Genomic DNA, 26,746 nt, shown 5'->3' with positions numbered 1-26,746 from the left:
GATAACAATGAGTCACTTCTGAGACTTGGTCGTAAAGACACTGGCTTCTGCCTTGCTGTTTCTCAGACCACCAGCTCTGGGGGAAGCCAGCCACCATGCTGTGAGGACACCCGAGAGCCCTGTGAAGAGGTCCACGTGCAGGGGAAGCTCGGCCTGCCGGCAACAGCCACAGGAGAAGCCACCTTCCAAGTGCCCCCTGCGGGGAGGCCCTGAACCAGGCCGCCCAGCCGAGCCACTTCTGGATTTCTAACCCTCAGAAGCTCTGTGAGATAATACGTGTTTGTCGTTTACAGTTTTAAGTTTTGGGGTAATTTTTAATGCAGCAGTAGATGATACAGAACTTGGTTGGGGAGTATCAGTGGTAACACTACCTTATAATTTTAGGGCACTTTTCAAGGCAATTTTAACGTGTGTTCTCATGTAAGCCTCTTGACAAAACTTCAAGGAAATGATGGTAACGACATTGTTGACATCCGGATGCCCTGTGCTCACCAGGCACTTCACCTGTCATCCCTCTGATGAAAGCATACGCCAAGGCTCAGGTCCAAGGATGGGGGGCGGGACTCAAAATACCAGCAGGTGTTAGCTCCTCCCAGTTACAAGTCAGATAAAACCCAACGCTGAGAAAGCCCAGATGCAGAGAGTAAGCAGCGTAGTGCCAGAATCATGACCCTATAAGATGCTGTCACATCTCGCTGCCTTCGGGCACAGAGCTCCAGTCTCCCATCTGTCCTAACCCCCACAGGCAACTAAGAACTTCAGATGTCCCCAGTCTCCTTAGCAAGGTCCTTTCTTTGGCCTTGGGGCTGCAGTTCCCAGAAGTCCCAGAAGGGGGCAGCAAAGACCAACCTCAGATTTGGTGGTTCTGGAGCAGACCTAGCCACACCCACGGAAGGAACTGCCCCACCGCTGCTGGGCCCTGTCCAGGGGAGAGGTGAGGATAAGGGCCCAAGAGGCGCCCCCACCCAGCACCCTGGACAACAATGCCTCCATCACTCACCAGCCACAGATGATTGGTGTCTGGGGCTGCAGAAGCCTCCGGCCGGTCCTCTGCTGAGCCCAGGTCACTGTGTGGTAGAGAGCTAGGGTCAGGCTGGACCTGGACACTTACAGGGAAGGAACCTAGAGTAAGAGCACAGGAGCCCTGTCAGGACAACCAGGCAGACACTGTGTGGGAGGGCTGTGCCCAGGGGGTGATGGAGACGGCTGGTCAAGCAGTAGGGGGCCATGGGGGCAGTAATCAAGGAGAAGGTCATGTAGAGAGCAAGTCAGTGTGGCAGGCTCAAGGGACACCTGCAGGGGCCCCATATCTTATCCCGGTGAACGAGCCAACATCAGGAGCCGCATGGCCGCCAAAAGTGAAGGCAGATGGCAGCAGTCATGCAGGAAGACGTCACTAGTGCCACTCACTGCACTTCATGCAGAGAGGGGTGGAGCAGGACCTGAGAGGCAGCTCTGAGTCTTCAGGACACTTGTGGGGGGACAAGGACAGTGAAGTATGGAATTGGCCTGGCCTGGACCTCTTCACTCCAGAAAGTGCATCAGCTACCAAGCTGGACCACCTTGAGGCTGGCAAGAGAACAGGGTGGCTCAAGATAACGCTGAGAGCAGAAAGGGTGGCCTGGCCACGTATAGTAGGAAACAGTGGATGGGGGAAGATAACCCCATGTCCCGTCAGCACGTTGTGGAGCACAGCCCTACAACAGTGGGACGAACTGACCCTGTGTGGCCAGTAGGATTTTTCTGTCCTCTGTGCTGAGCAGGGAAACAAGGTGACAAGTCAGGTTCTAGAGTGGTGTGTGTGGCACGACCCATCTGGTTCACTGCAGACAAGTTTTCACTGATCAGAAAAAAAAAAGACTAGAAGGATCTGTCAATCATCTATCTGTCCACCTAGCTATTTGTCTATCCATCCATCCATCCATCCACCCATCATCATCCATCATCCATCCATCCACCATCCATCAATCCACCCATAATCCATCCATAATCCACCTATCCATCTTCTGTCATCCATCTATCCATCCATCATTGACCCATCATCCATCATTGTCCATTATCCCTGTCATTCATCTACCCACCCATCTATCATCTCTCTATTCATCTACCCATCATCCATCCATCCATCCATCCATCCATCCATCTATCCTTCTACCATCTATCCATCCATATATCCACCCAACATCCATCCACCTATCCTTCTACCAAACACCCATCCATCCAAGTATCTACCTATCATCCATCCATCCATCCACCTATCCTTCTACCAACCATCTATCCATCCTTCTTCCATCCACCCATCCATCCATCTTTCTACCATCCGTCCATCCATCCAAGTATCTACCTATCATCCATCCATCCACCTATCCTTCTACCATCCATCCATCCATCTATCCATCCATCCATCCATCCATCCTCCATCCGTCCAATTTTCTTTTCATATACCAATATATTACTAGTAATGATCCCTGAGTACTAGAGTCATGCGAATGTTTTAAAGTTTTTTAAGAAGTGTTATTTATAATAAATGTGGATTACTAATTTAATAAGAAAGTTTTCAAGTCAAAAAAGTGGGGGATGCCTGCCTGAGGCAATGAGGTAAGTCTGGGCTTGAACTTTAAACACCCTTCTTGCAGGTATGACCTCCCTATACCCTCTGGATGCTGCCTCCTCAGGAAGACAATGGGACCAGGCCAGGACATGGTGCCCACAGAATAGAGTCAAGGGAGAAGGGGGTGAGAGCCACCACTTGCCCTGCTCCTGGGTGCTTGGCCTCCAGGCGTGCATGCTGCCCGTGCGGGGCCGGGATGATTCCAACCCTCCTTGGGGCTGAGTGCCTGGCTGCAGGCCAGAGGCCACTTCGCTCCGGAGCTGGACCAGGTCATGCTCCGAGAAAGAGCGGTCCCGCTTCAGTGTCACCTCCCCACACGGAGACTCTTCCTCCTGTGGACACACCAGACCCAGCCCTGACCACCAGCGCCTCCTGCCTGTCCCTGGACTGAGGCATAGGACACAGGGGGTGCTGCTGGACCCACTGAGGCCATGGGGTCATCCTCTACTCACTGCCCAGCCTGACTACCCTCTAGCATAGTGGAAGGCAAGTACCTCGAAAACCAACCCCTCCGCTGAGGCCTGTGGAAAGTCCTGAAGGTGACAGGTCTGGTGTCAGGTGCGGCCCACCAAGAGAGCTACTGCCCTAGGTCTCCCTGAGCTCAGCGGGCAGTGAGGGGATGACAGAGGGCCACAATGAGACACACTGGCTTTTCACATCAGCCAGGGGGCTGCTCAGCTTCCCAGCCCCAAGATGATGAAACACGCCCATTCCAGCCCCTTTTGCGCTATGGGAATAGGTGGCCCGAGGCCACCGTTCCAGTCACCCGTCTGAGCCACCAAGATGGGGAAGTGTTCCCAAGTCCCACCATGTTTGCTCTCGGGACAGACCCAGCCCCACAGCAGGACGGCAGCTCCAGAGAAGAGTGCTGCCCTCAGCCCTTCTCGCTTGCCCTCCTCCTCCTCCTCCCTGGCCTCTTTCCAGGACCCTGTGGGCTCTGACCTCAGATGTGTTCATCTCCTCCATCTCAGCCAAGGTGGGCGCCTTGAGCAGGACCCGGGGCCGTGGGCGTTGGGTGTTGTTCCCGGCGTCCATGACAGACAGGTTGATGCAGGAAGGGGACTTGGTGTCCCCAGAACAGGCATTGAGGATGCAGGGCAGAGAGCCAAACCCTGGGGGAGGCAGGGAGGTAGGGCAGGACAGGACAGTGAGGGGGGGGAGTGGGGAGGGGGGAGGCGGGGGAGGTATCCCATGCTCACCCCGGCCACGCCAGCGCTCGGCCCCCACCGGGCGCAGCCTCCGCTCCTGCTTGATCTCCTCCAGGATCTTCTCATGCAGGGTCCTCTGCTTTTGGGGTAAGGGGCGAAGCCTTCTCTCTGAGACCTGGAGGGAGTATGGCTCCATGAGGGAAGGGGGTGGCACGGACACAATGGAGCGGGGAGGAACCCTGTGATACGGCCACGCCTATCAGTAGCCGGCTAGCAGGGGGCAGACGGGAAGGTGCCCTATGTGCCCTTGGGGCAGGTCCGTCTCGGGACCAGCCTGCCAGCGCCTCCCTCAGTGGAGACTCCAGTCTGCCCTGGGGGAGGGGAGGCCAAGAGTGGAGGCCACGCACAGCTGGTACCTGTTTCAGCGGAGGCCGGGAGCGGATGAAGTCCAGGATGAGTTCATGGGCATCCTTCTTCACCCTGGGAGGGATATCTCCGTCGACCTGTTGGGGAGGATGGGGAGAAGACCAAGGCTAAGGGCTTGATACGCACATGGGCTGGGGCCGTGGGAGGGCTCTCAGCCCTGAGCAGGGCCAGGGCCTCACGCCAGCCCTCCCCTCAGGGGCTGCGTGGCAGGCGTAAGGGCAGCAGTGGCACCACCGCGTTCCATTCTTCACGTGGAAACGAAGGCCCGTGACACCCCAGACAGGGTCGCCAAAAGAATGAAATAACTGGCACATTTAGAATTTGTCAAGTGAGGGGTGCCTGGGAGGCTCAGTCAGCTAAGCGTCTGACTTCGGCTCGGGTCACGATCTCATGGTTCGTGGGTTCAAGCCCCGCGTCAGGCTCTGTGCTGACAGCTCGGAGCCCGGAGCCTGCTTCGGATTCTGCGTCTGCCTCTCTTTCTGCCCCTCCCCTGCTCTCTCTCTCTCGCTCGAAAGTAAATAATAAACGTTAAAAAAAGTTTTTTAATTTGTCGAGCGCAGCCAGCACAAGGCAAGAGCCGTGTAAACATAAAATGGGGCAACTCGCGGTCTCAACTCCTGCCGCTGGTCCTCTGGAACCCTCCATGCATCCCCTCTCCCTCCCTGCCCTTGTCACACTGTGTCCCTGACGTCACGCCGTGTCCAGTGAGTTATGGGAATAAGGGCCACGTCCGCCTGTGCACACTTAAACACCCGGCTCAGTAGCCACAAGCGGGCAGAAGGCCGCTGGCAGGCCCCTCCCCCACCAGCTCACCATGACCTTGCGCAGCTTATAGTTCCTGGCGCGGATGTCCTGCATCAACATCTCGAAGGGGGTGAGCTGGAACTCGGTGGGCAAGGGGTTGAACTCTCGCTCCTGCACCTTCTTAAGCTTCACTCCATGGCGGAGCTCCCGCATGAGCTGGACCCACAGCCGGGCCTGGGCCCCCGAGAAGACGAAAACGGCCCTTAGCTCCAGCAGGGCTGCCCCGGCCCTCCAGGCACAGACCCGGGGGTGTGGGGGCTGAGCCCAGTGCTCCGGGTCCGGAGCGGAGCCATATCTTACCCAGTCTGTGTGTCCCAGGTTGTCAAGCTCCGCCAGAGGCTTCTCTACCTGCAGTTCATCGTCCCGAAGCTTCTGCAGCATCTGCGTGTCCAAGAGAAGGTAAAAGAACGGTAGCCGTGGGGATACGGGCCCCTGCTGGTCTGTCCGTCTGGGGACACTTCCTTCCCAATGCACTACTATTCCACCAGCTGGAAAAGGGACAAGCGGGCATTCTGGCCAAGGCTTTGGGCTCAGAAGGATCTAGAGAAACCAAGCCATTGGCTTTGGAACCACATGGGACACTTGGTATCCCATCAGCTGTCTCCAGCAGCTTCTCCTGGGCAAGGGCAAGGGTGAGAGTGGAACACTCGCCTGGCACCCACATAGAACTTTCTGGTTTGCAAAAGAACCTGCACCCTTCTCTCACCTGATCCACACAGCCCAGCGAGGCATTGGGTCCTCCAGAGATGGCGGATGCAGGGGAAAGCCCTGTTCTCCCCCATCTGTGAAGAGTTCCCTGTCTTCCTTCAGATCCAGCTCCCAGGGCACATACGCACCCACCCTCTTAGAACACCCATGGTCGCTTCTTCTCGACACGTGATCTCAGCTGGAGTTTTACATTTATCTGTTTCTTTGATTGCTGTCTGTACCATTGGCTCCAGAAGGCCAGAACCTTGTTTATGTTTCTGGTTTTTTCGCACCTTAGTATTCCTGCTCCTAGCACAGCGTGATGGACGCTAAGTCTTAAACAACGGTTGAAAGAATGAATGGATGGCTGGATAGATGAGTGGGTGTGTGGACGGACAGCTGAATGGGTGGATGGATGGGTATAAGGGTAAGAGGGTGAGTTACTCAGCAAGTCCTGGGAAACAGACATGGGTACGTATTTAATGACGTGGGGGAAATGCTGCCATCGTGAGGGCCAAAGAAGGACATCAAGGGTTGTCGGGTAACTGTTCTGTGCTGAAAATTTGGGAAGCTGCTACATTCACTGCCTTCATTGCCCTGGATCTTGGCAGCAGCTGGAGCCTCTGTCCTCACCAACTCTCCTACCCTAGAGAAGCATCTAACCTTTAGCACACAGCTCCCACCCCATCCCCCCAACTAAGACAGAACCGGTTACCCTGGCTTTCACCGCAAGCTACTTGCTAAACTGCTTTGGGACGCTCTAGAAAATGCTGCCAAGTCTCAGAGCGGCACAAGGTGTGTAATTCTAAAAATAGACCTGTGCGTGATGTGGCAGTCCCTGTGGCGAAGGGCATGAAGGGTGGGACTCTCATCCCTGCTGTAGTTTCTACCCCTGTCCCTGCACAGGCTGTTTCTTCCTAAAATGCCAGCCCAGATGTGTCCCACCGACAGACCCTCCTCTCACTCCCCGTCACTACCAACTCCCTGGACATCTCCTGGGTCAATTACTTGGAAGTCTAGAGATGTTTGCTCCTGCTAAAGAAAGAGCTTCTATTGTCTGCATAAGGAATTGATCTTAGCAACAGAGCAGGTGACTTCAGAGCAAGAAAGACAAAAGCATTAAGACCCATCCGGGGGTGCCTGGGTGGCTCAGTCGGTTAAGTGTCCGACTTCAGCTCGGTCGTGATCTCTTAGTTTGTGGGTTTGAGCTCCACATCGGGCTCTGTGCTGACAGCTCAGAGCCTGGAGCCGCTTCGGATTCTGTGTCTCCCTCTTTTTCTGCTCCTCCCCCACTCGCACTCTTTCTCCCTCTCTCTCAAAAATAAGCAAACGTTAAAAAAAAAAAAAAAAAGACCCATCCACTAATTGGTGCATTAGAAGAACATCTCCAAGGGGCGCCTGGGTGGCTCAGTCGGTTAAGCCTCCGACTTAGGCTCAGGTCACGATCTCATGGTTCATGGGCTCGAGCCCCGCGTCAGGCTCTGTGCTGACAGCTCAGAGCCTGGAGCCTATTTCAGATTCTGTGTCTCCCTCTCTCTCTGCCCCTCCCTAACTCATGCTCCCTCTGTCAAAAATAAATAAACCTAAAAAAAAAAAAAGAAGAAGAACATCTCCAAGATGCCAAGGAGGAGTGGGGAGGGGAGATGGGGAGTGGGCAGAGGAACTACCCACCCTTGGGCCATCAGCTGGGCTGCAGATAAGGGCCCAGTGGTGCAAGCACATCTCTGACTTGTCCCAGGCTGGGTCCCAGGCCCCATCAATCAGAACAATCCTGAGAACCTACTCAGGCCCAGAGCTCAGAGCTTCGGGGAAGTTGGTCAGGGTGGAACCAGGGACCAACATCAGTCAATTTCAAAAAGCTTCTGCCATTGCCCTGACCTCTACAAAGTCTGCATTTTCTCATTCGTGACTGCTGATGGGAGGCAGGAGTCCCTGTGCCAAGCCCCTGCTTCGAGGAAACAGGTCAGGTCCCACCAAGGGGAAAGCTGGAAAGTTGAAGAAAGACTGTCAGCTACTGATTCTGAGACCACGAAGAGACAGAACAGGCCTGGGGAGACCCCAGCTCTGCCTGTACTAGCTCTGGCTTGGGACAAGGGGACACCTTTCAGAGCCTCTGTTTGCTTATCTGTAAAAGGCAACTGTCACTGAATTTCCTACCTCCCCCAAACTCCAAACACCTGTGTGCACTGAGCTACAGGAAGCGGTGCCAGTTAGCACCCGTTTCCAGAAGAAACCAGCACAGGGGAGGACAGCCAGCCCCATGGGAAGATATAAACATGAGGAGGCAACGGGAAGAAGGGCCCGGGGCCAGAGGCTGGGAGCAGGTTCCTTAATGTCTCTGAGCCTCAGCCCCTTCCTGTGCGAAACCGGTTACGAAGTAGGTGTGAGGGTTAAGTTAAAACCTGCAGAGCATTTAGGACGGTGCCCACACTGAGTGCAGACAGTGAGGCTAGTGTATTCAGAGTCCTGCACTGAGGACTTCCACGTCCTTTGGAGAGACAGAGGGACCGGTGCGTTGGGGGGGGGGGGGAGTGTGAAGAGGGCCACAAAGGTACCTCGGTGGCCTCCTCCCCCTTTCCTGTGATTCCTCCCACTGGCGCACCAGCTGGGGAGGCCACTGGCTCGTGCCCCGCCGCCCCTCCACCTGCTCCACCCTGGCCTTCAGGGAGCCCCCCCCCACGGGAAGCCCCGCCCCCCCCCGCCCCTCCTTAGCACGTGCTCTCCAGTCACCTCCTTGGCCTCCCGGACCCTGGCCAGGAAGGCCCGCAGCTCCAACGTCTCCACGAAGAGGGCGCGGCACACGGCCTGGTAGTGCGCCTGGGCGCCCCGCGGGTCCGTCAGGCGCGCCGCACAGAGCCGCATGGCCTGGGCGAAGGTGCGCACGGCGCGGGGGCCGCCCTCCGCCTCCTCTTCCTCCTCCGGGCCCCCGTAGCCTTCATCCGCAGCCCCGCAGCCGCCGTCCTCACAGTCGTTGTTGGCCATGAGGTCGATGAGCCGCTCCAGCTGTGGGCTCAGCTCTCGCTCCTGGCTGTCGTCCAGGCCCCAGTCCAGCGCGCGGTAAATGGCAAAGCCCAGGGACTGCACCATCTGCAGGACAGGGGCCCAGAGCGTCATGGGGGGTGGGGGCAGGGGGGTGACTCACAGGATGGTGCGGGGTGGGGGGGATAGGCAGGGGGAGGAGAGCGGCCGCAGGGGTCACGGGACAAGCCGCCCAAGGTGACAGCACAGCACAGCCTCTAACAGCCAGCCGGCCACACGGCCGTGTGCCAGGAGCCAAGCTGACACGCCCACGACGGCCCAGCCGCTCCCCCAACAGCACAGCCCCCGTGGGAAGCAGGTGGGCAAGTCGGCAAGGTCTTACAATCAAACACGCCGTCACCACGAGAAGCGAGGGCCACTCCTCTCCCAGGAGGGAGTCTAAGGAGGAGTCTAAGCAGGAAGGAGGAAAGACACATCCACACAGGGCTGGTCCTAGAAGGCCCAAGCACCCAAACCTGGGATGTCTGAATGTCTTCAACTGGCAGATGGCGACCAAAGCCGACCCATCCTCACAGCGGGGTACCGGGCAGAGGCCCAGCGGATCAAACCGCACATGCTCGTCTACACCCACGGTAAACACAGAGCGGAGGAACCAAAGCCTCCTTGCTGCGCGCTTCCATTTATACGAAACTCTAGGTGAGGCTGATCTGCAGCCACAGAAGGCAGGGCAGCTGAGTGCTGAGGTGGGGACTGGAAGGGACACAGGAGCTCCTGAGCCAATGGTACCGGTGACACGGTGTGCACTGTATTTGCCAGAACTAATCAAGCTCACTGAACGCAAAGCAAACCCCAGTCAATGTGATTTGAAAAATACACAACCTGGGGCACCGGGGTCGCTCAGTCGGTTGAGGGTCCCACTCTTGATCTTGGCTCAGGGCAAGATCTCGTGGTTCGTGAGTTCGAGCCCCGCGTCGGGCTCTGAGCTGACAGCGCAGAGGCTGCTTGGAGTTCTCTCTCTCCCTCTTTCTCTGCCCCTCCCCTTCCTGTGCTCCCTCTCTCTCTCTCAAAAATAAACATTTAAATAAATAGACAATCTAATTAAATATTAGCTTTTAATGTAACATACCAGTATATTTTATTTTATTTTTTTTAATTTGAAAAAAAAAATTTTTAACGTTTATTCATTTTTTGATACAGAGGGAGCATGAATGGGGGAGGGACACAGAGAGAGGGAGACACAGAATCCGAAGCAGGCTCCAGGCTCTGAACTGACAGCACAGAGCCTGACCGGGGCTCGAACTCATGGACCGTGAGATCATGACCTGAGCTGAAGCTGGACGTCTAACCGACTGAGCCACCCGGGCGTCCCAATGTACCAGCACGTTTTACATCAGAGGAGAAGGTTAGCACTCTTAATAAACGCTGCTAGAATAGTTAACTACAAATTTTAAAGTATTGACACTTGAACTCATGAAAAACGGCATCCTCTCACTTCAAAATATTTTAAACTCCACATAAATTCAATGTGTATAAATGTAACCCGAAAAAGAAAAGAACAAAACGATACTAGTCCCTGAGCGAAGGAGGGGAGAAGGAGGGGCTACCCCCGAAACAAGGGTCACAGTGACTGCAGGAGCCCAGCCAGGCATGGCTGGGGCCCACAATGCTACTGTTTGTGAGTGCTTGAAATTCTCCATAATTAATTCTTTTTAAAAAATTTTTTTAACACTTATTTATTTTTGAGACAGAGAGAGAGCATGAACAGGGGAGGGTCAGAGAGAGAGGGAGACACAGAATCTGAAGCAGGCTCCAGGCTCTGAGCCATCAGCACAGAGCCCAATGCGGGGCTTGAACCCACAGACTGTGAGATCATGACCTGAGCCGAAGTCAGCCGCTTAACCGACTGAGCCACCCAGGCACCCCATAATTAATTCTTTTAAAAGCGTATTGGCACGTTAAAAAATGTGTGAGTCTTGCAGTAGGGAGACCTCTTCACTCAGCACTTCTCAATTTTACTTGGCAGGAAACCCTACTTTCATGGACCACCATTAGTAACTGCGGAATCCGTGTTCTCTGGAGGGCATCTGCCAACTGTCACTCGTTTATCTGTTCAAATGCCATCCGCACCTGACACTCCCCGCTCACAGGAACACAGCCCTGAAAAGGTCGGGTCGGTTCGCACAGCAAAGCGCCACACACAGCTGAACACAGAGGACGCGGGCACCTCCAGGGTCCCCGCTTCTGCTCTGCACGGCTTTCATATTTCGACATCTTCCCTTTACGACAAGGATACAAAATGACAGTGGCTCTTCTCATGTCATTAACTACTCTGAGCCCTTTGTTACTTACCTAGGGGACAACGTAACTCACAAGATAATGGCTGCTTTCTAGGTAAGGAGGGAGGCACAGGACCTCAGGGCACTGCTAGCAGCGGGCAAAGCTGGACTTAGGACTGGGGATCTGCTGGCGGCCGTAGGCCAAGACGGAAGGCCTCTTTGTGGCTCGTGGAGCCACGCCCTCACCTTCCACCCCCAAGTCCTCTGGCATCTCCTCTCACTTCCTGCATTGCCACCGCCTGGGGCCTGGAGGGTGGGGGGACAGCCCAAGCAGAGCTGGAGGAGGACACACGGGGAGCCAATGTTGGGCAGGAGACGCGGACAAGACAGCCTTCTCGGTCCTGCAGAAGTGCCTCAGGAAACCCTGAGCCTGGAGGGGGCCAGCGTGGGGGGAGGGGCGGACCTGTTAGGAAGAACAAGGCTCCAAAGAAGCAAAGTTCCAGCCTAAAGTCAACCCCCGTCTCCGCCGCCCCCATCCCCACTTGGAGGCGGTCCTATCTCTGCTTTAGGCAGGCGAGGGTCACAGACCCAGCTCTTAAGTCACCACCCAAAATCATAAGTTGGAGGGCACAAGGCTAGGGCCAGGGGGAGTCCTCTGTGGCATGAGATCTCCAGAGAGTACCCTAATACCCACCAGGACTACAGCTGCCACTGGTTCTTTCTTGGCCCAGAGGTAGGTGCCAGGAAGGAGCCGATGGTGGAGGTTCACGCCCACTCAGCTCTAGAGACCCTGCTGACCCCAGGGCGGCTCTGTCCTGGTCCCTACCACATGGAGGCAGACAAAGGGGCCAAGTAGGAAAGTCCCCCGCCCCGGTGCAGTGCAGAGTATCACTGCAACCCAGCCATGCCTCTTTCTCCTCGTAGCTGGCCTAGAGTTAGAGGGTTAACTCCAACATGAGCCTCTTATCTGATAGGTGCTCTGTTAAAAGCTTCTCTGTGCCCCAGCCTGGTCCCTGGAAACTTTCCCTGAAAGGCAAAGAGCCCGTACTTTCCCATAAGGAAAAATCTGGGCAGCCAGCCAGAGTCTCAGAACCTAAGCCCGACCTGCCCGGAGTTACAGGAACTGAACAGGCTCCCAGTAGCCACAGGAGGCCAGCTTTACCCCGGTGCCAGTAGCAAGAATCTGGGTTAACACAAGCGGCCGCCCTGCCATAGTGGCTGGGGTGGGGCTCTCATGGTTCATCTTTGGGCCCACCAGCACAACAGTCCAGGTTCGACCCCCACGTACAAAGTTTGTGTGTATCTACCTCGTAAATACTTTCAAACTTGATAACAACAGGTCTCCTTTGGAATGCTGGGTAGCGGCTACAAACTCACTTGGGGACTCTGGGCCATAGGGACAGCCCTGGTTGCACCATCTGAAAGGCAGGGGAGAGTGTTCCGGGCCGTGGATAAACAAAGTATCCAGAACACTAGGAGGGCACACAGCCCTGCCAGGAATGGAGAGGAGTCTTGAAAACATGTTGTTCTTTTTTCCAAAACAAATTACAGAAAGCAACATATAGTGACAACACCAGACCGCTTCAGAGCTCCGGTAACCACAGGCAGTGTGCTGCTGGGAAGGGTATCTTATCACTGATATTTTTTTTTTTTTATATATATATTTTTTAAGTTTATTTAGTTATTCTGAGAGAGACAGAGAACAAGCAGGGGAGGGGCAGAGAGAGAGGGAGACACAGAAGATCAGAAGCAGGCTGTGCACTGACAGCACAGAGCCCGACGCGGGGCTCGAACTCACAAACCGTGATACCATGACCTGAGTCGCAGTCAGACGCTTAACTGACTGAGCCACCCAGGCGCCCCTTATCACTGACATGATTGCCAGCATGTAGGGGCGCCTGGGTGGCTCAGTCAGTTAAGCGTCTGACTCTTGATTTCGGCTCAGGTCATGATCTCTTGGAACCAAGAGATTGAGCCCTGCGTCAGGCTCTGCACTGACAGAGTGGAGCCTGCTTGGGGTTTTCTCTTTCTCTCACTCTCTGCCCCTCCTACCTCGAGTGCTCCCTCTGTCAAAATACACATTAAAAAAATTGCAAGCACGTAGTAATAAGAAAAAAGAGGAAAACTCTGGGATGACTTTATTATTGTTTTTAAATTCTCCACAACAGAATATGTAGCCTCTTTTGGCCTGTGACCACCCCCCTACCCTTGGTGTAACACTGTACTTAATATATAAACACACATTTGCATAGAGCTTTCTTAAAGGCGGTGGAATGATAAACATCAAATTCAGGACAAACTCCCCGGGGGGCAGGTGGATGGGACAGGGAGACACAGAGAGAGAAGTGCTCCTGGGAAGATCTGAACTCTGGGTCGGGCGGGGGCTCCTGGACATTGGCCACTGGGCTGGTTTTCCTGTTTGGCCCCCAGACCCACTCTGCCTGACACTCTGCACCCAGGGGCTCTCGCCTACAGACCACATCACCTTTGCTCCCTCCCCCGGCCAGTGTGAAGCAGAGCCTGGAGTCTGGGCCTAGAAGACAGGCAGACGGGGTATCCTCGATGCCCTTCCCCTTCAGGCTTTCCTGGCTTGCCAGGTTCTGCACCACCCTGGTGGGCTCTCTGTCCTCACCTGTCCACTCTCTTCATCAAGTCCTTTCGATTAAGGTCTTTGAGTATTTTGTCTGTGTCCCACCTCCTGGGAACAATCGTGTAACTTTATATGCTTTCTAATTTACATTATATGACACATGTCAGTTTTAATGTGTACCAAGTAAACTTAAAAATTGTTTTAAAGGTACCTGGGCTTCTGAGCTGGCTGGTGACAACACCATCGTTGTGGACTCTGCAAGAGGAGATAACAGGCAGTCAGGACACGCCTCAGCATCCCCGGGAACCAACAGATGGACTGCCCCCCCACCTTCCCCCTCAGGGACACACGGCGTACCCTCCACACTCTCCACTGGAACCCCCGAAAGCTTCGACAGGCCAAGCCGCCACTCATTTGGACAGACACCTGCAGACCCATCTTTGGGCCTGGATATCCAGGTGAGGGGCCAGAGAGTGACACACACCCCCCTGCCCACACCCCACATAGCAGTCACACCCCAAAGTGACCACGCAGCGGGGAGCAGGATCCCCTGGGGAAGCGTGCTTGGAGGCTGGAGGCAAGAGAGAATGAGTTAAGGCTCCTCCTTCGTAGGAAAGACCTCATGGTCTGAAACTCACAGTCTGAAGCCATGTGCCCCCGAATCATAGCAGAGTCAGATGAGAAACCCAGGCTCAACAGAAACAACAGATTTTGCTCTGGAATCGCTAAGAGCTGAGCTGGGTAAGTCAGCATCCGGCCGCTACCTGCAGATTTAGGGATTTGCCCCCAGACTGTCAGCGCCTCCGTCAGAGAATCAGAGTCTCTGGGTTCAAGCCCAGGAGCTCAATTCAGCACTGTGTATTTTATTTTATTATTAAAACATGGCACTGAATTAACGTGTTTACAAATGTTCATCTGCTGTAATCCGTACACAAGCCAGGAGGTAGGTGGTTCTGTTACCCATTTCACAGATGAGGAAACCGAGGTCTAGAATGTCGAGCTCATTTCCCGGAAGTTGTCACAGCTAGTAAGTGGCGAGGCCAGGCCAAGGGGCCCCGGAATCTGCCTCAGCTGCTCCCCCACCCCCCACCCCACCCCCGGGTCCCTCAAGATGCCAGGCTGGATGAAACAGAGAAAACCCACCTACTTCTGCAACCTTCCTTGAATGAAGCATGCGGGTGGAATCTGTGCTAAGAGATGAACTTGAATTGCCTTAATTCTTTTTGGAATGAGGTAGGGTATGAAAAAAAAAAAAAAACATACACCATGAAATTCTCTGCTAAGTGAACCTGCTAACTCCACAAATATTTTCAAAATGCCATTAAGAACTAGGAAGATTGCCAAAGATAGAGTTTGTGTTGAGCTGATCCAGTAAAATAATGGAAAACCATCCACTCCAACATCAAGAGAGTGGAAAGTGAGCAGCAAGTGGCAGACTGTGGCCTGCGTTTGAGAGTTCCATGAGTGTTTGTAGCTGTGATTGGATTGGGGCAATGGAAAGAAGACAACAGGCTCAGAACAGAGGCGCTCCCTGGAAGAGGCCAGGGCCCTGAGTCATCCTGAGGACCAAGAAGGGGAGGGGGGGCCAGCCAGCCCTTCCCTTCAGTGCCCTTTGCAGACCGAGCACCATTCAGTCCTCTGGTCAATGGGAAGCCTTCTGGTTGGAATAATTTTAATGCCTGTGTCCCTGGTTTAAGCAGTCCATATACACGTTTAGTAATCTAATTGTACTTCACGTTGGAAGGACTTGGGGAGTCTTTGGGTTTTGATGAGAAAGCTGTCCCCTCGGGAGGTTCAGGGCAGACACTGTGTCCAGCTCTTTGCCGCACAACTAACAAATGATTCATTACGGCTTCAATCCGCAACCACCACAGACAGGTTGGTGCCGTGACTCCCTCCTTACGGATGAGGAAACCGCGACTCAGGCAGATTGAGAAAATTACACAAAACCACACAGCTAAAAAATGACAGAGCGGGGACCCCTCCCAAGCACTGCCAGACCCCAAAGTGCACCCTCCTGAACCGCCCACCCAGAACACCCAAACATGACTTCACGGAGCTACAGTAACTTTGTCACCAGGTTGATCACACAGCATTGTACAAACCACCTTTTCCTAATTTCAAAAACCGTCTTGGCGCGCCTGGGTGGCTCAGTCGGTTAAGCATCCGACTCCTGGTTTTGGCTCAGGTCCTGATCTCACAATTCGTGGGTTCGAGCCCCACATTGTGCTCTGCGCTGACAGCTCAGAGCCTGGAGCCTGCTTGGGATTCTGCTTGGGATTCTGTCTCCCTCTCTCTCTGCCCCTCCCACACACACTGTCTCTCTCTGAAAAATAATAAACATAAAAAAACCCACAACTGTCTTGGAGGGAAAGCAGTGAGACCCAGACAGAAGCAGGAGGCATCTAGGACTGCAGTGTTCTCCATGTCCATCAATGTCTCATTGAGGTAGGGCTGGACCCAGGACACATGGTCTCCATGGTGTTGCCCCCCCACTGGGTGCTTCTCCCTCCCTGCCAAGAAGAGCATCCTCACCAAGATGTACAGGAAAAGAAAAGCCGATGCGATTTCTTGTGTATAAAATGACGAATGAGGAGAAACCAAGACGCTCGGGAGTTTTCTTGGAAATGATCATGTGTCACAGTAGCGTAGGATGAAAGATTATCTGGAGAAGTCTGTGAGGCCTTCGCAGGCTAGAGTTCCGAGAGGAAGTGTCCCCCCCCCAGCGGGTGGGGCGAGTGGTAGGACAGGTGTCTGATAGCCTCACCCCTCTGTGCCTGAGTGGGGAGTATGGGAAGGAGTTCAGCCCAGATTCCCACCTGTGATTATGACATTGAGGGTCTTGCCTCTGACCTCATTTCCTTATCTACGGATGGAGGCGATACCTGCCCAAGCTAACCCACGGCGTCACCCAAAGAACAGGTGAGGCACACAGTGTCACCTCAAAGAACAGGTGAGGTAACGAACGGATGCAGACACTTCTGAGGGCGCAATAGCCTGTGAGGATGTGCACAGCATCACTGTGCTATGATGACCATGGGACCGCCAGGACCTCCCGGCCAGTTTCAGACCAAGGGCCTCCTGCCTGTGACTCTCTTTAGGCTTGAGGTCAGGACAGGGAGTGGCCATGGAGGAGACACCCTCTTCAGCCCCCCAGAAGGAGACCGCACACATGCGGGGGTCGGGGGGAGGCCAGCCAAAGCAGCAGCTACACTAGGCCTCCCAGGCTGGACACCCCCCCACACACTGAGGTCCCTAATTATGGACAATGAATGCAGACTCCACAAAGGGCAGGGTCCAAGCTCAAGCCCAGGGGGCCCCTGCCTTTCCAGATCTCAGGCTGTTTCCTCAGTACCCCCGTGCGGCTAAACAGCACGGTGGGTAGACCAAGGCCCTTGCAGGGCCCACACTCAATGCCGGTGGAAAATGGTCACGATCCCAAGGAAGGCAGCCTGCAGCATCTCTTAAAACTTCAGCCCTGGGGCGCCTGCGTGATTCAGTCAGTTGAGCATCTGACTGTTGGTTTTGGCTCAGGTCGTGATCCCAGGGTCATGGGACTGAGTCCCGAGTTGGGCTCTGAGCTTAGTGTGGAACCTGCTTAAGGCCCTCTCTCTCTCCTTCTGCCCCCTCCCGCTCATGCGCTCTCTCCCTCTAAAGATAAGAAATAATAATTAGGGCCCCTGGGTGGCTCAGTCGGTGAAGCGTCTGACTTCAGCTCAGGTCATGATCTCACGGTTCATGGGTTCGATCCCCGCGTCGGGCTCTGTGCTGACGGCTCAGAGCCTGGAGCCTGCTTTGGATTCTGTGTCTCCCCCTCTCTCTGCCCCTCCCTCGCTTGCACTCTGTCTCTCTCAAAAACAAACATTAAAGTTTTTTAATAAGCCAATAGATACATAAATAAATAAAACCACCACCCCTGCTTGTCTCGATTCAGCAGGTGTGCTCAGGTGCCATGACACCAGAGTCTACTCGCGTGGTGCCCCCCTAACAGCCAATCACCGGACGCGTGAATATCCCCAATCACCCTAACAGCCAATCACCGGACACGCGATATGATGTCGGCACAAGGGGGCACTGGACAGCCACCGACATGGAGGAGGTGTCCTCGGTAATGGGACAATCGGAGCCCCTACCGGGGGGAAGAGTCGCGAAGGGGCGCTATTTGCCACACGCTGGCCAACACGTAAAACACACCGGGCCTTCTCCTGCTGTGAGAAGCCTGGCAGGAGACTCCCACCGCGCTGCCTTCACACTTTCTGAAATCGGAACGTGTGCTACGGCATTAAGAAATTAATTTCCGTGCACGTGACAGTGGCAAGAACACAGCACCCACCTCGCTCTCTCACAATCCAGGACGGGAGCTCGTGGTCCGGAGCAAGTCCCCGGCTCTCTCTGAGCCTCCTTGGAGTCCTCTTTCCAAACAGCTATCAGCTACCACACAGGGGATTATACAGATTAAACGAAAACAGGGCCTGCTGGCTCAGTCAGGGGAGCACTGGCCTCAGCGCTGAGAGTTCAAGCCCCATGTTGGGTATAGAGACTGCTTAAAAATAAAGTCTTAAAAGAAATGAAAACACACGTGGTATCTGGCACCTAGTATATGCTTCCATAAATGCTTGTCTCAATGTCAAATTTTAAAACTTAAATTAAGTAATGCCTCAGATCAAGCACTGATGTCTAGAAACGAGCTGGCAGCAACCAAAGCTAAGAGGAAAATGCCTGCTCAAGACTGGGAAGTTGTGTGTTTGCTCAGCAAGCAGAGAGCTCCGTGGGGCAACGGCGCCCGTGTCCCCCGGCCTCCGTTTCGCTTCCGCCCGTGCTCACCTCCACAGGCTCCGCTGACACCCACCTGCTTCTCCGCGAACTGACACCGCAGGGTGGGGTGTCCTCCCCCAGCAGCAAGGACCCAGGACCTACGTCACCCGAATCAATTCCAGGAAAGACCCGAGTCAGGGAAATGCGTGGGGGCCAGAGAACTCCCACAACGCAAGCGTAAGGATCAGTTAACCCTTGCATTTTCACACAGTCCTGGTGAGGGAACGGTCAGCGTTCCTCTGCTCCTGCAGAACTTCCCCACCCAGTGCCCGCCAGCGCGCCCTGGGGATAACGCCAGGAAGGCCCCACTCGTGGCCACAGCACACGGGCCGCAGCCTTGAAATGCAGTACCTTCTGAGGCGTTCCTCCCCGCTCGCCTAAGGATGGCTTACTTGAACTCCCTGAGTGCTCTTCAGGGATCCCCTCTTGTAGTCCTCCCCGCTGCCCCACTGCGTAGCCCGGGAAGGGTGAGGAACTTGGCCGATGTCACCTGGCTGAGATCCAATCCACGGCTAGCCTGGCTCTGAAGCCGACACCCAGACCGTGTGTTGTCCCCCTCGCTCACTGACCATCCCAGTCACCTCAAGTGAAAGGAGTCTTGGCCCTGGGGGTGTCCCAACACAGGGTGTGGCCTGGGGAAACCACACACCGTCAACTGGGGGTCACAGAGTGGGTCCTGGAACCGGCAGCAGCAGCATCATGGGGAGCCTGCTGAAAATGCAGATCTTAGGGCCACCCCAGCCCCAGGCAGTATCGGGCTCATCAGGGTGGGACCTAGCAATCTGAGGGTCTGTCACATCCACCACTGGACTCAAGTGAGAACAGCCCCTGTAAAGCACTAGATGGAACATAATTCCAGAACCCGCGTTCTGATGTCACTGATGATGGAATCCAGGTGACAGAACAGTGACCATTCTACCCATGTGACTTTCCCCTCCACGGTGGGCCAAATAATGGCCCCCAGCCTGCCCACATTCCAATCCCCGGGACCTGTGGACATGTTAAGTTGTAAGGGGACAGGGGTAGCATTTGGGAGTAAGGCTGCTAATCTGCTGACCTTAAGGCAAAGACATTACCCTGGACTTCTGGCTTCTCCGACTGTAACAGAATAAATTCGAGCTGTTTTGAGCAGTGAGCTTGTGTAACTTGTTTACAGCAGCCAAAGGAAACCCTTGTGCCCTGCTCGTAAACCGTTCTGTCTTCTCTCCTTTGCAGACCCAGGTGCCCTCGACACCGAACAAGTGGGGTTTCCAGGCGGAGCTAAGACAGTGACAGGAGCCCCGGACTCCACGCATGCTGATTTGCCTAATTACTGGGCTGCCGTTTCCAGGCAAGTTTCCTCCTTGACTAGGTCCTTATTGGAGGTCAAACTCCCTCTGAGGAGTCAAACAGGATCAGAGCGAAACCCTGGCGCCTTCCTGCAGCTGATACTCACTGGCATATTTGTTCAAATGGCCACCTCCCAGGACCAGACCAACCAATACCACAATGCTTCCTTTGTGGGAGCCACTCACATACTTCCGGCCCCCACAGGTCACCCCCTCGTGCCCAATTGAGAAGATAGTTGATTCCATCACAGGGGACAGAGAACCCCTTCTTTGTGAAGACCTGGGTGGTGGGGGTTGCAGTGGGGGTGACCAGGGCCCTGAAGGGGGCAGAGGCCCTGGGGCTGTGTCTCATGAGCCAATCTCGAGGCTGCACAGGGACCCCAAAGACACCTCGACAGCTTCAACCTCTCCTAAGAGCACAGGGCAGAGGCTGCAAACGGCCAGTTAGGTACTGGGCCAGCCAAAGCGGCCACACAGGCTTCTCTTGGTCATCTGTGACAGCCAGCCCCAGGCTCACAGATGTCTGGACAGAGAGCATGGCTTATTGGGGGACGCCTTCCTGTGAGGTAATCTCTGCTCAGAGGTGAGACTGAATCAGGAATGCGATCTACAAACACCTGGCTCACACAGTCACACCCAGGCAGGTGTCCTTCCCAGCGCTCACACCCTCCCCAGGTAGAGGCCAGGAAGGTCACAGGGCACATGGACGATGTTTTACGTCACCGAGAAATGCGCACGGGACCCTGACCAGGTGCACTCTACAGAGCCCCTTCCTCTTCCGAACACTAGGACCCGAAATCCTGTGAAGGCACTCACGTGCGCCTGGAGGGCTGCTGGGCGAGGTACAAACAGAGACGGGAGACTCACTGCCACTCCTGTGGCACCCAGTGCTTTACCACACCAGGCACGTCCAAGGCTTCGCACAGCCCGTGAGGTGCAAAGAAGAGGAGTAACTCCCCGAGGCCAGGCCGCAGTCCTCACTCCCAGTCCTGCCCCCACCCCTCCCCACTGGGTGACGAGATGGTTGCTTCGTGAACAAGTTTTCTCATCTGTGCAATGGGGATCAGAACAGCGTCGGGCGTAAACACGAGTGGGCCCAGCACATTCTTGCAAGAGCCTGAAAATGTCAGCCGCTGCCACCCTGGATTGTAAAGCAAAGTGCCCACCTGTCCCTGGGTGGCTGGGCTTCATCTCCACACCGCGCCTTGCCTGGGTGACCCTCATAAAGCATAACCAAGGCACAAAGAGTCCCCAAATGCCAAGGGTCCTGTGTGATAGCAAGGGCGGGCAGCACAGACAGCACTGGTGGGAGAAGGAGCAGGACCTGAGAGTTTCAGCCAGAAATATTCTGACTGCGACGAGACTTGTGACGAGGGAAGCAGGATTTCATCTTTCCAACCAGCTCTCACTTCTGCCCAACCAGCTCTCACTTCTGCCCAGCATATCAGGGGACAACATCACTGGACACTCATCCACCTTCATCTGTGCGAATGCCATTTAAAAAAAATACAGGCAACGAGGCACCTGGGGGGCTCAGTCGGTTCAGCGTCCGACTTTGGCTCAGGTCATGATCTCACAGTTCATGGGTTCAGGCCCTGAGTCGGGTTCTGTGCTGACAGTTCGGAGCCTGCTTGGATCCTCGGTCACCGTCTCTCTGCCCCTCCCCTATTCACACACACATACACACACTCTCTCTCTCTTTCTCAAAAATAAACATTAAAAATAATAAAAAATAATAAATAATAAAAAAAATACAGGCAAGCTAAAGAGACGGTCCTCAGTCACTCAGGAGGCGACCTCCCAGTGAGGTCTATGGAGTCCAGCTTGGACACCTAAAGCCCACAGGACTAGGGGGCCTCCCAAACCAGCGGCCCAGAACCAATCCTAGCGGCCACGGATCCCACCCTGTGGGAAAGGGAGAGGACGCACTGGGCCAGGAGACCGGAAGGAACATCCACAGCAGGGCCAGCAGCCCCCCATACTTGTGCAGAGCACTGCAGAGACAACGAACGAGGGGGCATCTGTGTGTGTGTGTGTGTTGTGCCTGTGTGCACACACACTTCCCGGGCCCAAGGCTCTGTACTGTTGTTCCCTCACTCGTCCTCACCCCTCCCCAGCATGTGCTACCAGCACACCAGTTTATGGAGGAGGGGGGCACTGGTGACGGTGAGATGCCAAACTCAGCTGCTGCTCTCGCTGCCAGGCCGAGGTGGAAAAGAGAATTCCAAGCCCAAGGCACCTGGGGGCCTCGGTCAGTTGAGTGTCTGACTCTTGATTTCAGCTGGGGTCTTGATCTCATTTTTGAGCCCCACATCAGGCTCTGTGCTGGCAGCGCAGAGCCCGCTCGGGATTCTTTCTCCCTCTCTCTCTGCCGCCCCCTCCCTGTTCACACTCTCTCTCTCTCTCACAAGAAATAAACATTTCTGAAAAAAAAGAATTCCAAGCCCCATAGAGCTCATGACACAGGACACCACCATCCAATGCACGACAGACTATCAATCGTTCCTGTGTTTGAACCTCAGGGCTGAAAATGAGATGAGTGGGAGGGCCCTGGGTCTGTGCAGTGGCGGCCACTCCGAGAGCCCTACCCTGGGGGCAGGTGCCAACGCTATGGGGGCCATGGGGGCAGCTGGCCTCCAGGCAGAAGAGGAAGGAGCAAGAAGGGGCTGGAGAGGCAGATGGGGCCCGGTGGACAGGTCACGTGAGGCGCCCAAGCCGAAAAGTAGGGCCTGTGAAAAGTTTTAGTACCAAAACTGACAAGAAAAAAAAAATCAGAATAATAGGGCAGTGTGTACCTTAGCATCCACAGGAGGGGGAAGGTGGGAGGTGATGAGCTCACTCCCGTCTCAGACACACCTCTACCCACATTCATGTCCCACCTTTGCCTGCCCAAGAGAGTTATGGTGGTGGACAGCCCAGTGCCTGGAGAAGTGTTTCCCGAGCAGTGGTAGGCCAGAAAGGCAGACGGTCTTCCATCGAGGTAACAGCCAAACACGGGGAAGGGAAGCAGTCATTCTCCTGGGGGAAGTGCCCAGGACAGCATCAGGTGGACAAAAGCCACTAAAAGCATGCCAGGGTCACAGGATCACTGACCAAGCTGCACTTAGGGATTTAGCTGTGCCTCGGGGAACGGGTCCACACAGGCATTCACATCGATGCCTGACAGAGTTTCCTGCCTCAGTTAAAAAAAAAAAAAAAAAAAGGAACCCTTTCCCCATCAAGAGGTTTTAATAATGGCCTCTTAAAAATAACTTCCCATGTGGGGCGCCTGGGTGGCTCAGTCAGTTAAGTGACCGACTGACTCTGTTTCGACTCAGGTCATGATCCCATGCTGACAACTGGGAGCCTGCTTAGGATTCTCCCTGTCCCTCCCCCCCCCCACCCGCTCACATGTGCTCTCTCTCTCTCTCAAAATGAATAAAATAAACTTAAAAAAAAAAAAAACTTCACGTTAACACATTTTCCCCACTTAAAAAAAAAAGTACCCCAAGCAGTTATGACGTCTTCAGACTAAAGGTTAGGATTTGTTTCCACTTCGCTGTTAGAGGCGAGATGTATGCTCATACATTAATCATTCCCCCAAATGTGGTTTATTTTTGCGGATTCCTTTAAAGTTATTTTAAACACTTACTTAAGGCTAGATTTACCAGAACTTTGTACCGAGGGACCAGGTGAGCTAACATTAAAAGATGCTGATTTTCCCGATTGCTTTTTACAGCAAGAAATAAACACATATCCTTCAGTGAATTCACCACTCAAGTGCCAGCGAAATGGTGCATTAGCCACCCTTGAGGGCAGTTGGTCTAAAGTTTCAGCTGATTCGAGAAAGCTCAACCAGACTGAAGAGAAAGTTCAGGGCAATCCACTCTCCCTTATCTTTACAGACCAGCACGTCATATCTCTTATCCACCTTTATGAGACACGTTTATGAGCGAAACCAAAGACTGCGTTGAATGGAAAATGGAACTGGGCTTCCTGATGTCCTGGGCTAGTAAGTCTCCACAGAGAGGCCAGGTGTGGCCTGAAACCCCAGCCTGGACCTCTGGCCTGGTTGTGGGTGCAGAGGCAGCAGGAAGTAGGAGCTGACACATCCTGGGAACTGGAGGGAGCTTGGTGACTACCAACAACGTTAGCCATCAACGTGCATTCTGGAGGACCAATGAGAAACATGGCTTGACTCTCTCCCAGTTCTCACACAGAGCTGTACTTCTCTGTGAGAGCTGCGCTCTCTGCTAACCAGCTACCACTCTGTACCTCAGTTTTCCAATCTTTAAAATCAGAGGGTCAGACCAGGCAGGCCCCTATAGTCCTGTCCCGCTCTGTGGTGCCAGGAGCCACATCTTGGGTTATACTCTTTTTTAATTAATTCTTTTAATGTTTATTTACTTTTTGAGAGAGAGAAAGAACGTGAGTGGGGGACGGGCGGAGAGAGAGGGGGAAACAGAGGATCCAAAGACGGGCTCTGCACTGACAGCAGATATCCTGACGCAGGGCTCAAACCCATGAACCACGAACCATGAGATCATGACCTGAGCTGAAGGCAGAGGCTTAACTGCTTAACCGACTGAGCCACCCAGGCACCCCATATATTGTTATCTCCAGGGATGGAGAGGGACACAGGGAGGAATCTATAGCTTCAGGAGAAAAGCTCTTTGTGAATATGCAGAGTCTGGCCGCCGCCCCCCCCCAACCCCCCGCGGGAGGGCGGGGATAAGGCCATCCAGCAAGGGCAAGCCTCTCAGGCCCACCTACGGAGACCTTGCATGCAAACATCAAGAGCTGGAGGCTGAATCCAAATCCTTCCTCTCTCTGTACAGCTTTGGGGAAGCCTGAGCCTCAGCTTAACTGGTCAAATGGGAATAAGACCATTTGAGTGTCTACTCACTGTTTTCACCTGTCAAATATCTTGGTGCTTTGTGTATGAAATACAGAAACTTGCAAATGTCTCATAGCAAAGGTGTAGAGGGAGGTAGGAGCGGGGCACAGGGCTGAGAAGGACCTTGGGAGAAATAGAGTGATGGTCACAGGGTGGGTTCAACAGACCCTCCTGTGACCAGAGCAGCTATAGTTCCTGTGCAGCTTTGTGCTGCTCCTTTCGTGTCCTCCATGAGGACTCGTGCAAACCATAGTCTCAGGACTAGAGAGGGCCCAGCTCTCCTCCAGCACACGTAGCGGGCCTTTGTGTTTCCTACACAGTATTAGCTTTTGGGTTAATATCACCCAACATTCTAGGGGTGCCTGGGTGGCTCAGTCACTTGAGCGTCTGACTTCGGCTCAGGTCATGGTCTCCACAGTTCATGGGTTCAAGCCCCACGTTGGGCTCTGTGCTCACAGCTTGGAGCCTGGAACCTGCTTTGGATTCTGTGTGTGTCTCTCTCTCTGTGCCCCTGCCCTGCTTGCGCTCTCTCTCTCAAAAATAAATAAACATTAAAAAAAAATTTTTTTTTAGTTACCATATGCTCTAGACCAGTAGTACAATTCTCCAGGGAAGAAAATACATTATTTTTTTTCCTAAGAAAGAGGCTAAAAATCACTTAGATTCACTATTTTGAGTAGACTTCAAATATCTTTCAAGGGATTATTTGTTCTTGATGATTAAGAGCAGGAAAACCAAGCAGACTGTTCCCAAAATTTTACACACTCTTCTTGCTATTAAGCCCAGGAAACTGGTAAATTCAGCAGATTCCAAAGAAGACACAGCTTCCTTCTTAGACCTTCATCTCCACGAAAAAAAGCTCCAAGAAGACATTCATTCGTTCCTTTCCAGCGTAAGGCATCTGCAGTCACCCATGCAAGAAGGGTTCCACACCAGGAATCACTGGATGAAAAAGACTGAGGGCTATAGACCCCAAAGCAGAAGGAACCAACGCCAGGTGGGGAGAGGTGGGGGTAGGAGAGGCAGAATTGGGTCTATGGAAGGTACTCAACCATCAAAAGCCAAAATCCTTCTCCTGTGAGTTAAATAAGCGAACCGCAGGCTGCCCACCGGCAACCAGAGGATGGTCGGCGGAGGGTTCTAGGAAAGGGAGGGGGTATCCCAACACCAGGTGAGAGAGAGAAGAATAGGGAGAAGCCGTCCAGCAAAGGAAGGGTGTGGAAGGGTGCGAAAGGGGCCTCCTGCAGGGGTTCAGGACTCGGAGGGTGTGGAAGGGGGCGCCGGCTCCAGAAAGGGAGGGTGCAGAGAGGGGGCTCCACGAGAGGGAGGGTGGGGACGGAGAGGGCTCGCACCCAGCAGAGGACGAGAAAGGACAGGAGAGGAGAGGTGAGAGGAGGTGAGAGGAGGTGAGAGGAGGAGAGAGGAGATGGGGGGAGAGGGGAGAAGGGGGAGGAGAGGAGAAGAGAGGAGGGGAGAGGAGGAGAGGAGAGGGCCGAGGAGAGGGGAGGGTCGCAGCCCATCCCCCCACACCCCGCGCGCGCGCTCCCCGGCCCCCACCCCCGCCCCCCGGCGCGTCCTGCGCGCCCGGCCACACCCCCGCGCGCCCGCCGGCCCTCACCCGCGGCCCCTGGCTCCCGCCGCGCGCTGACCGAGCCGTCCCGGCGCAGGAGGATGTCGGCCGTGTCCCGGATGCGCCGCCCGCCGCCCGGCGCGCCCCGCAGCCCGCGGCAGCCCTGGAAGCACACGGCCCACGCCTGCTCTTCGTTGATGGGCTGTTCGTATGCCTTCAGCACCTCCTCCAGGGACAGCTCCCACGGCTCCGGCCGCCCCGCGCCCCCGGCCCGCTCCCCCGCGGCCGCGTCGCCGCTGGAGCTGCCGGCCCGGGCCATGGCCGCCCCATTATCGCCTCCTGCGCGCCCGGCCGGTTTCCATAACAGCCGCGCCGGGGCGGCCGACGCACCCGCCGAGCGCGGGGGGCGGGTCCCGCGCTGCCGGCCGCTGCTTTGTCATCCTCGGGCGGCCCCGCCCCGCGCAGCGGCCGCAGGTGAGGGCGGGGCCGGCGCGGGAGCGAGGGGGGAGGGGGCGCCGGGCCCGGTGGCGGGGGGGGGGGGGGGGGGGGGGGGTTGCGCAGGGCGCAGAGGGGAGGGGCGCGGTGTGGCGGGTGGTGAGGGAAGCTGGGAAGGCTGCGCTCCCGGCCCTGGGGGAC

At 54.9% G+C, this 26,746-nt stretch overlaps 1 protein-coding gene and 1 long non-coding RNA gene across 9 annotated transcripts in view; one reads left to right on the top strand and one right to left on the bottom strand.

Moving 5' to 3' along the window:
• SPIRE2 (spire type actin nucleation factor 2) overlaps positions 1 to 26,522 on the bottom strand; it is a 36,710-nt gene extending 10,188 nt beyond the window's left edge. For 2 of the 7 annotated variants that reach the window (XM_042919447.1, XM_042919452.1), the window contains exons 1-10: positions 26,159 to 26,522; positions 13,733 to 13,776; positions 8,407 to 8,763; positions 5,290 to 5,370; positions 4,999 to 5,163; positions 4,176 to 4,262; positions 3,811 to 3,934; positions 3,554 to 3,723; positions 2,754 to 2,943; positions 1,001 to 1,122 (exon numbers count right to left, since the gene is read on the bottom strand). In XM_042919447.1, coding sequence (XP_042775381.1) covers positions 1,001 to 1,122; positions 2,754 to 2,943; positions 3,554 to 3,723; positions 3,811 to 3,934; positions 4,176 to 4,262; positions 4,999 to 5,163; positions 5,290 to 5,370; positions 8,407 to 8,763; positions 13,733 to 13,776; positions 26,159 to 26,429 — 1,611 coding nt within the window. In that variant the 5' untranslated portion in view covers positions 26,430 to 26,522. Of the gene's footprint in view, positions 1 to 1,000; positions 1,123 to 2,753; positions 2,944 to 3,553; positions 3,724 to 3,810; positions 3,935 to 4,175; positions 4,263 to 4,998; positions 5,164 to 5,289; positions 5,371 to 8,406; positions 8,764 to 13,732; positions 13,777 to 16,056; positions 16,257 to 18,370; positions 18,394 to 18,985; positions 19,174 to 26,158 lie in introns of those variants that run through there. The other 5 variants (XM_042919453.1, XM_042919450.1, XM_042919449.1 and 2 more) reach the window with 5 other exon arrangements.
• On the top strand, positions 16,399 to 19,671 carry LOC122208413. 2 transcript variants are annotated; one of them, XR_006197223.1, is made up of 3 exons: positions 16,416 to 16,474; positions 17,456 to 17,629; positions 19,552 to 19,671. It is a non-coding gene; the product is annotated as an uncharacterized LOC122208413 (long non-coding RNA). The 2 variants fall into 2 exon arrangements; XR_006197224.1 differs by lacking the exon at positions 17,456 to 17,629 and having other exon boundaries at positions 16,399 to 16,474.
• Positions 26,523 to 26,746: the final 224 nt, after the last annotated feature.

The sequence above is a fragment of the Panthera leo genome, chromosome E2 (genome assembly GCF_018350215.1).
Source record: "Panthera leo isolate Ple1 chromosome E2, P.leo_Ple1_pat1.1, whole genome shotgun sequence".
In the NCBI taxonomy this organism is placed as follows: domain Eukaryota; kingdom Metazoa; phylum Chordata; class Mammalia; order Carnivora; family Felidae; genus Panthera; species Panthera leo.
The sequence above is the reverse complement of the archived record's forward strand: the minus strand, read 5'-3'. Positions and strand labels throughout refer to the sequence as shown.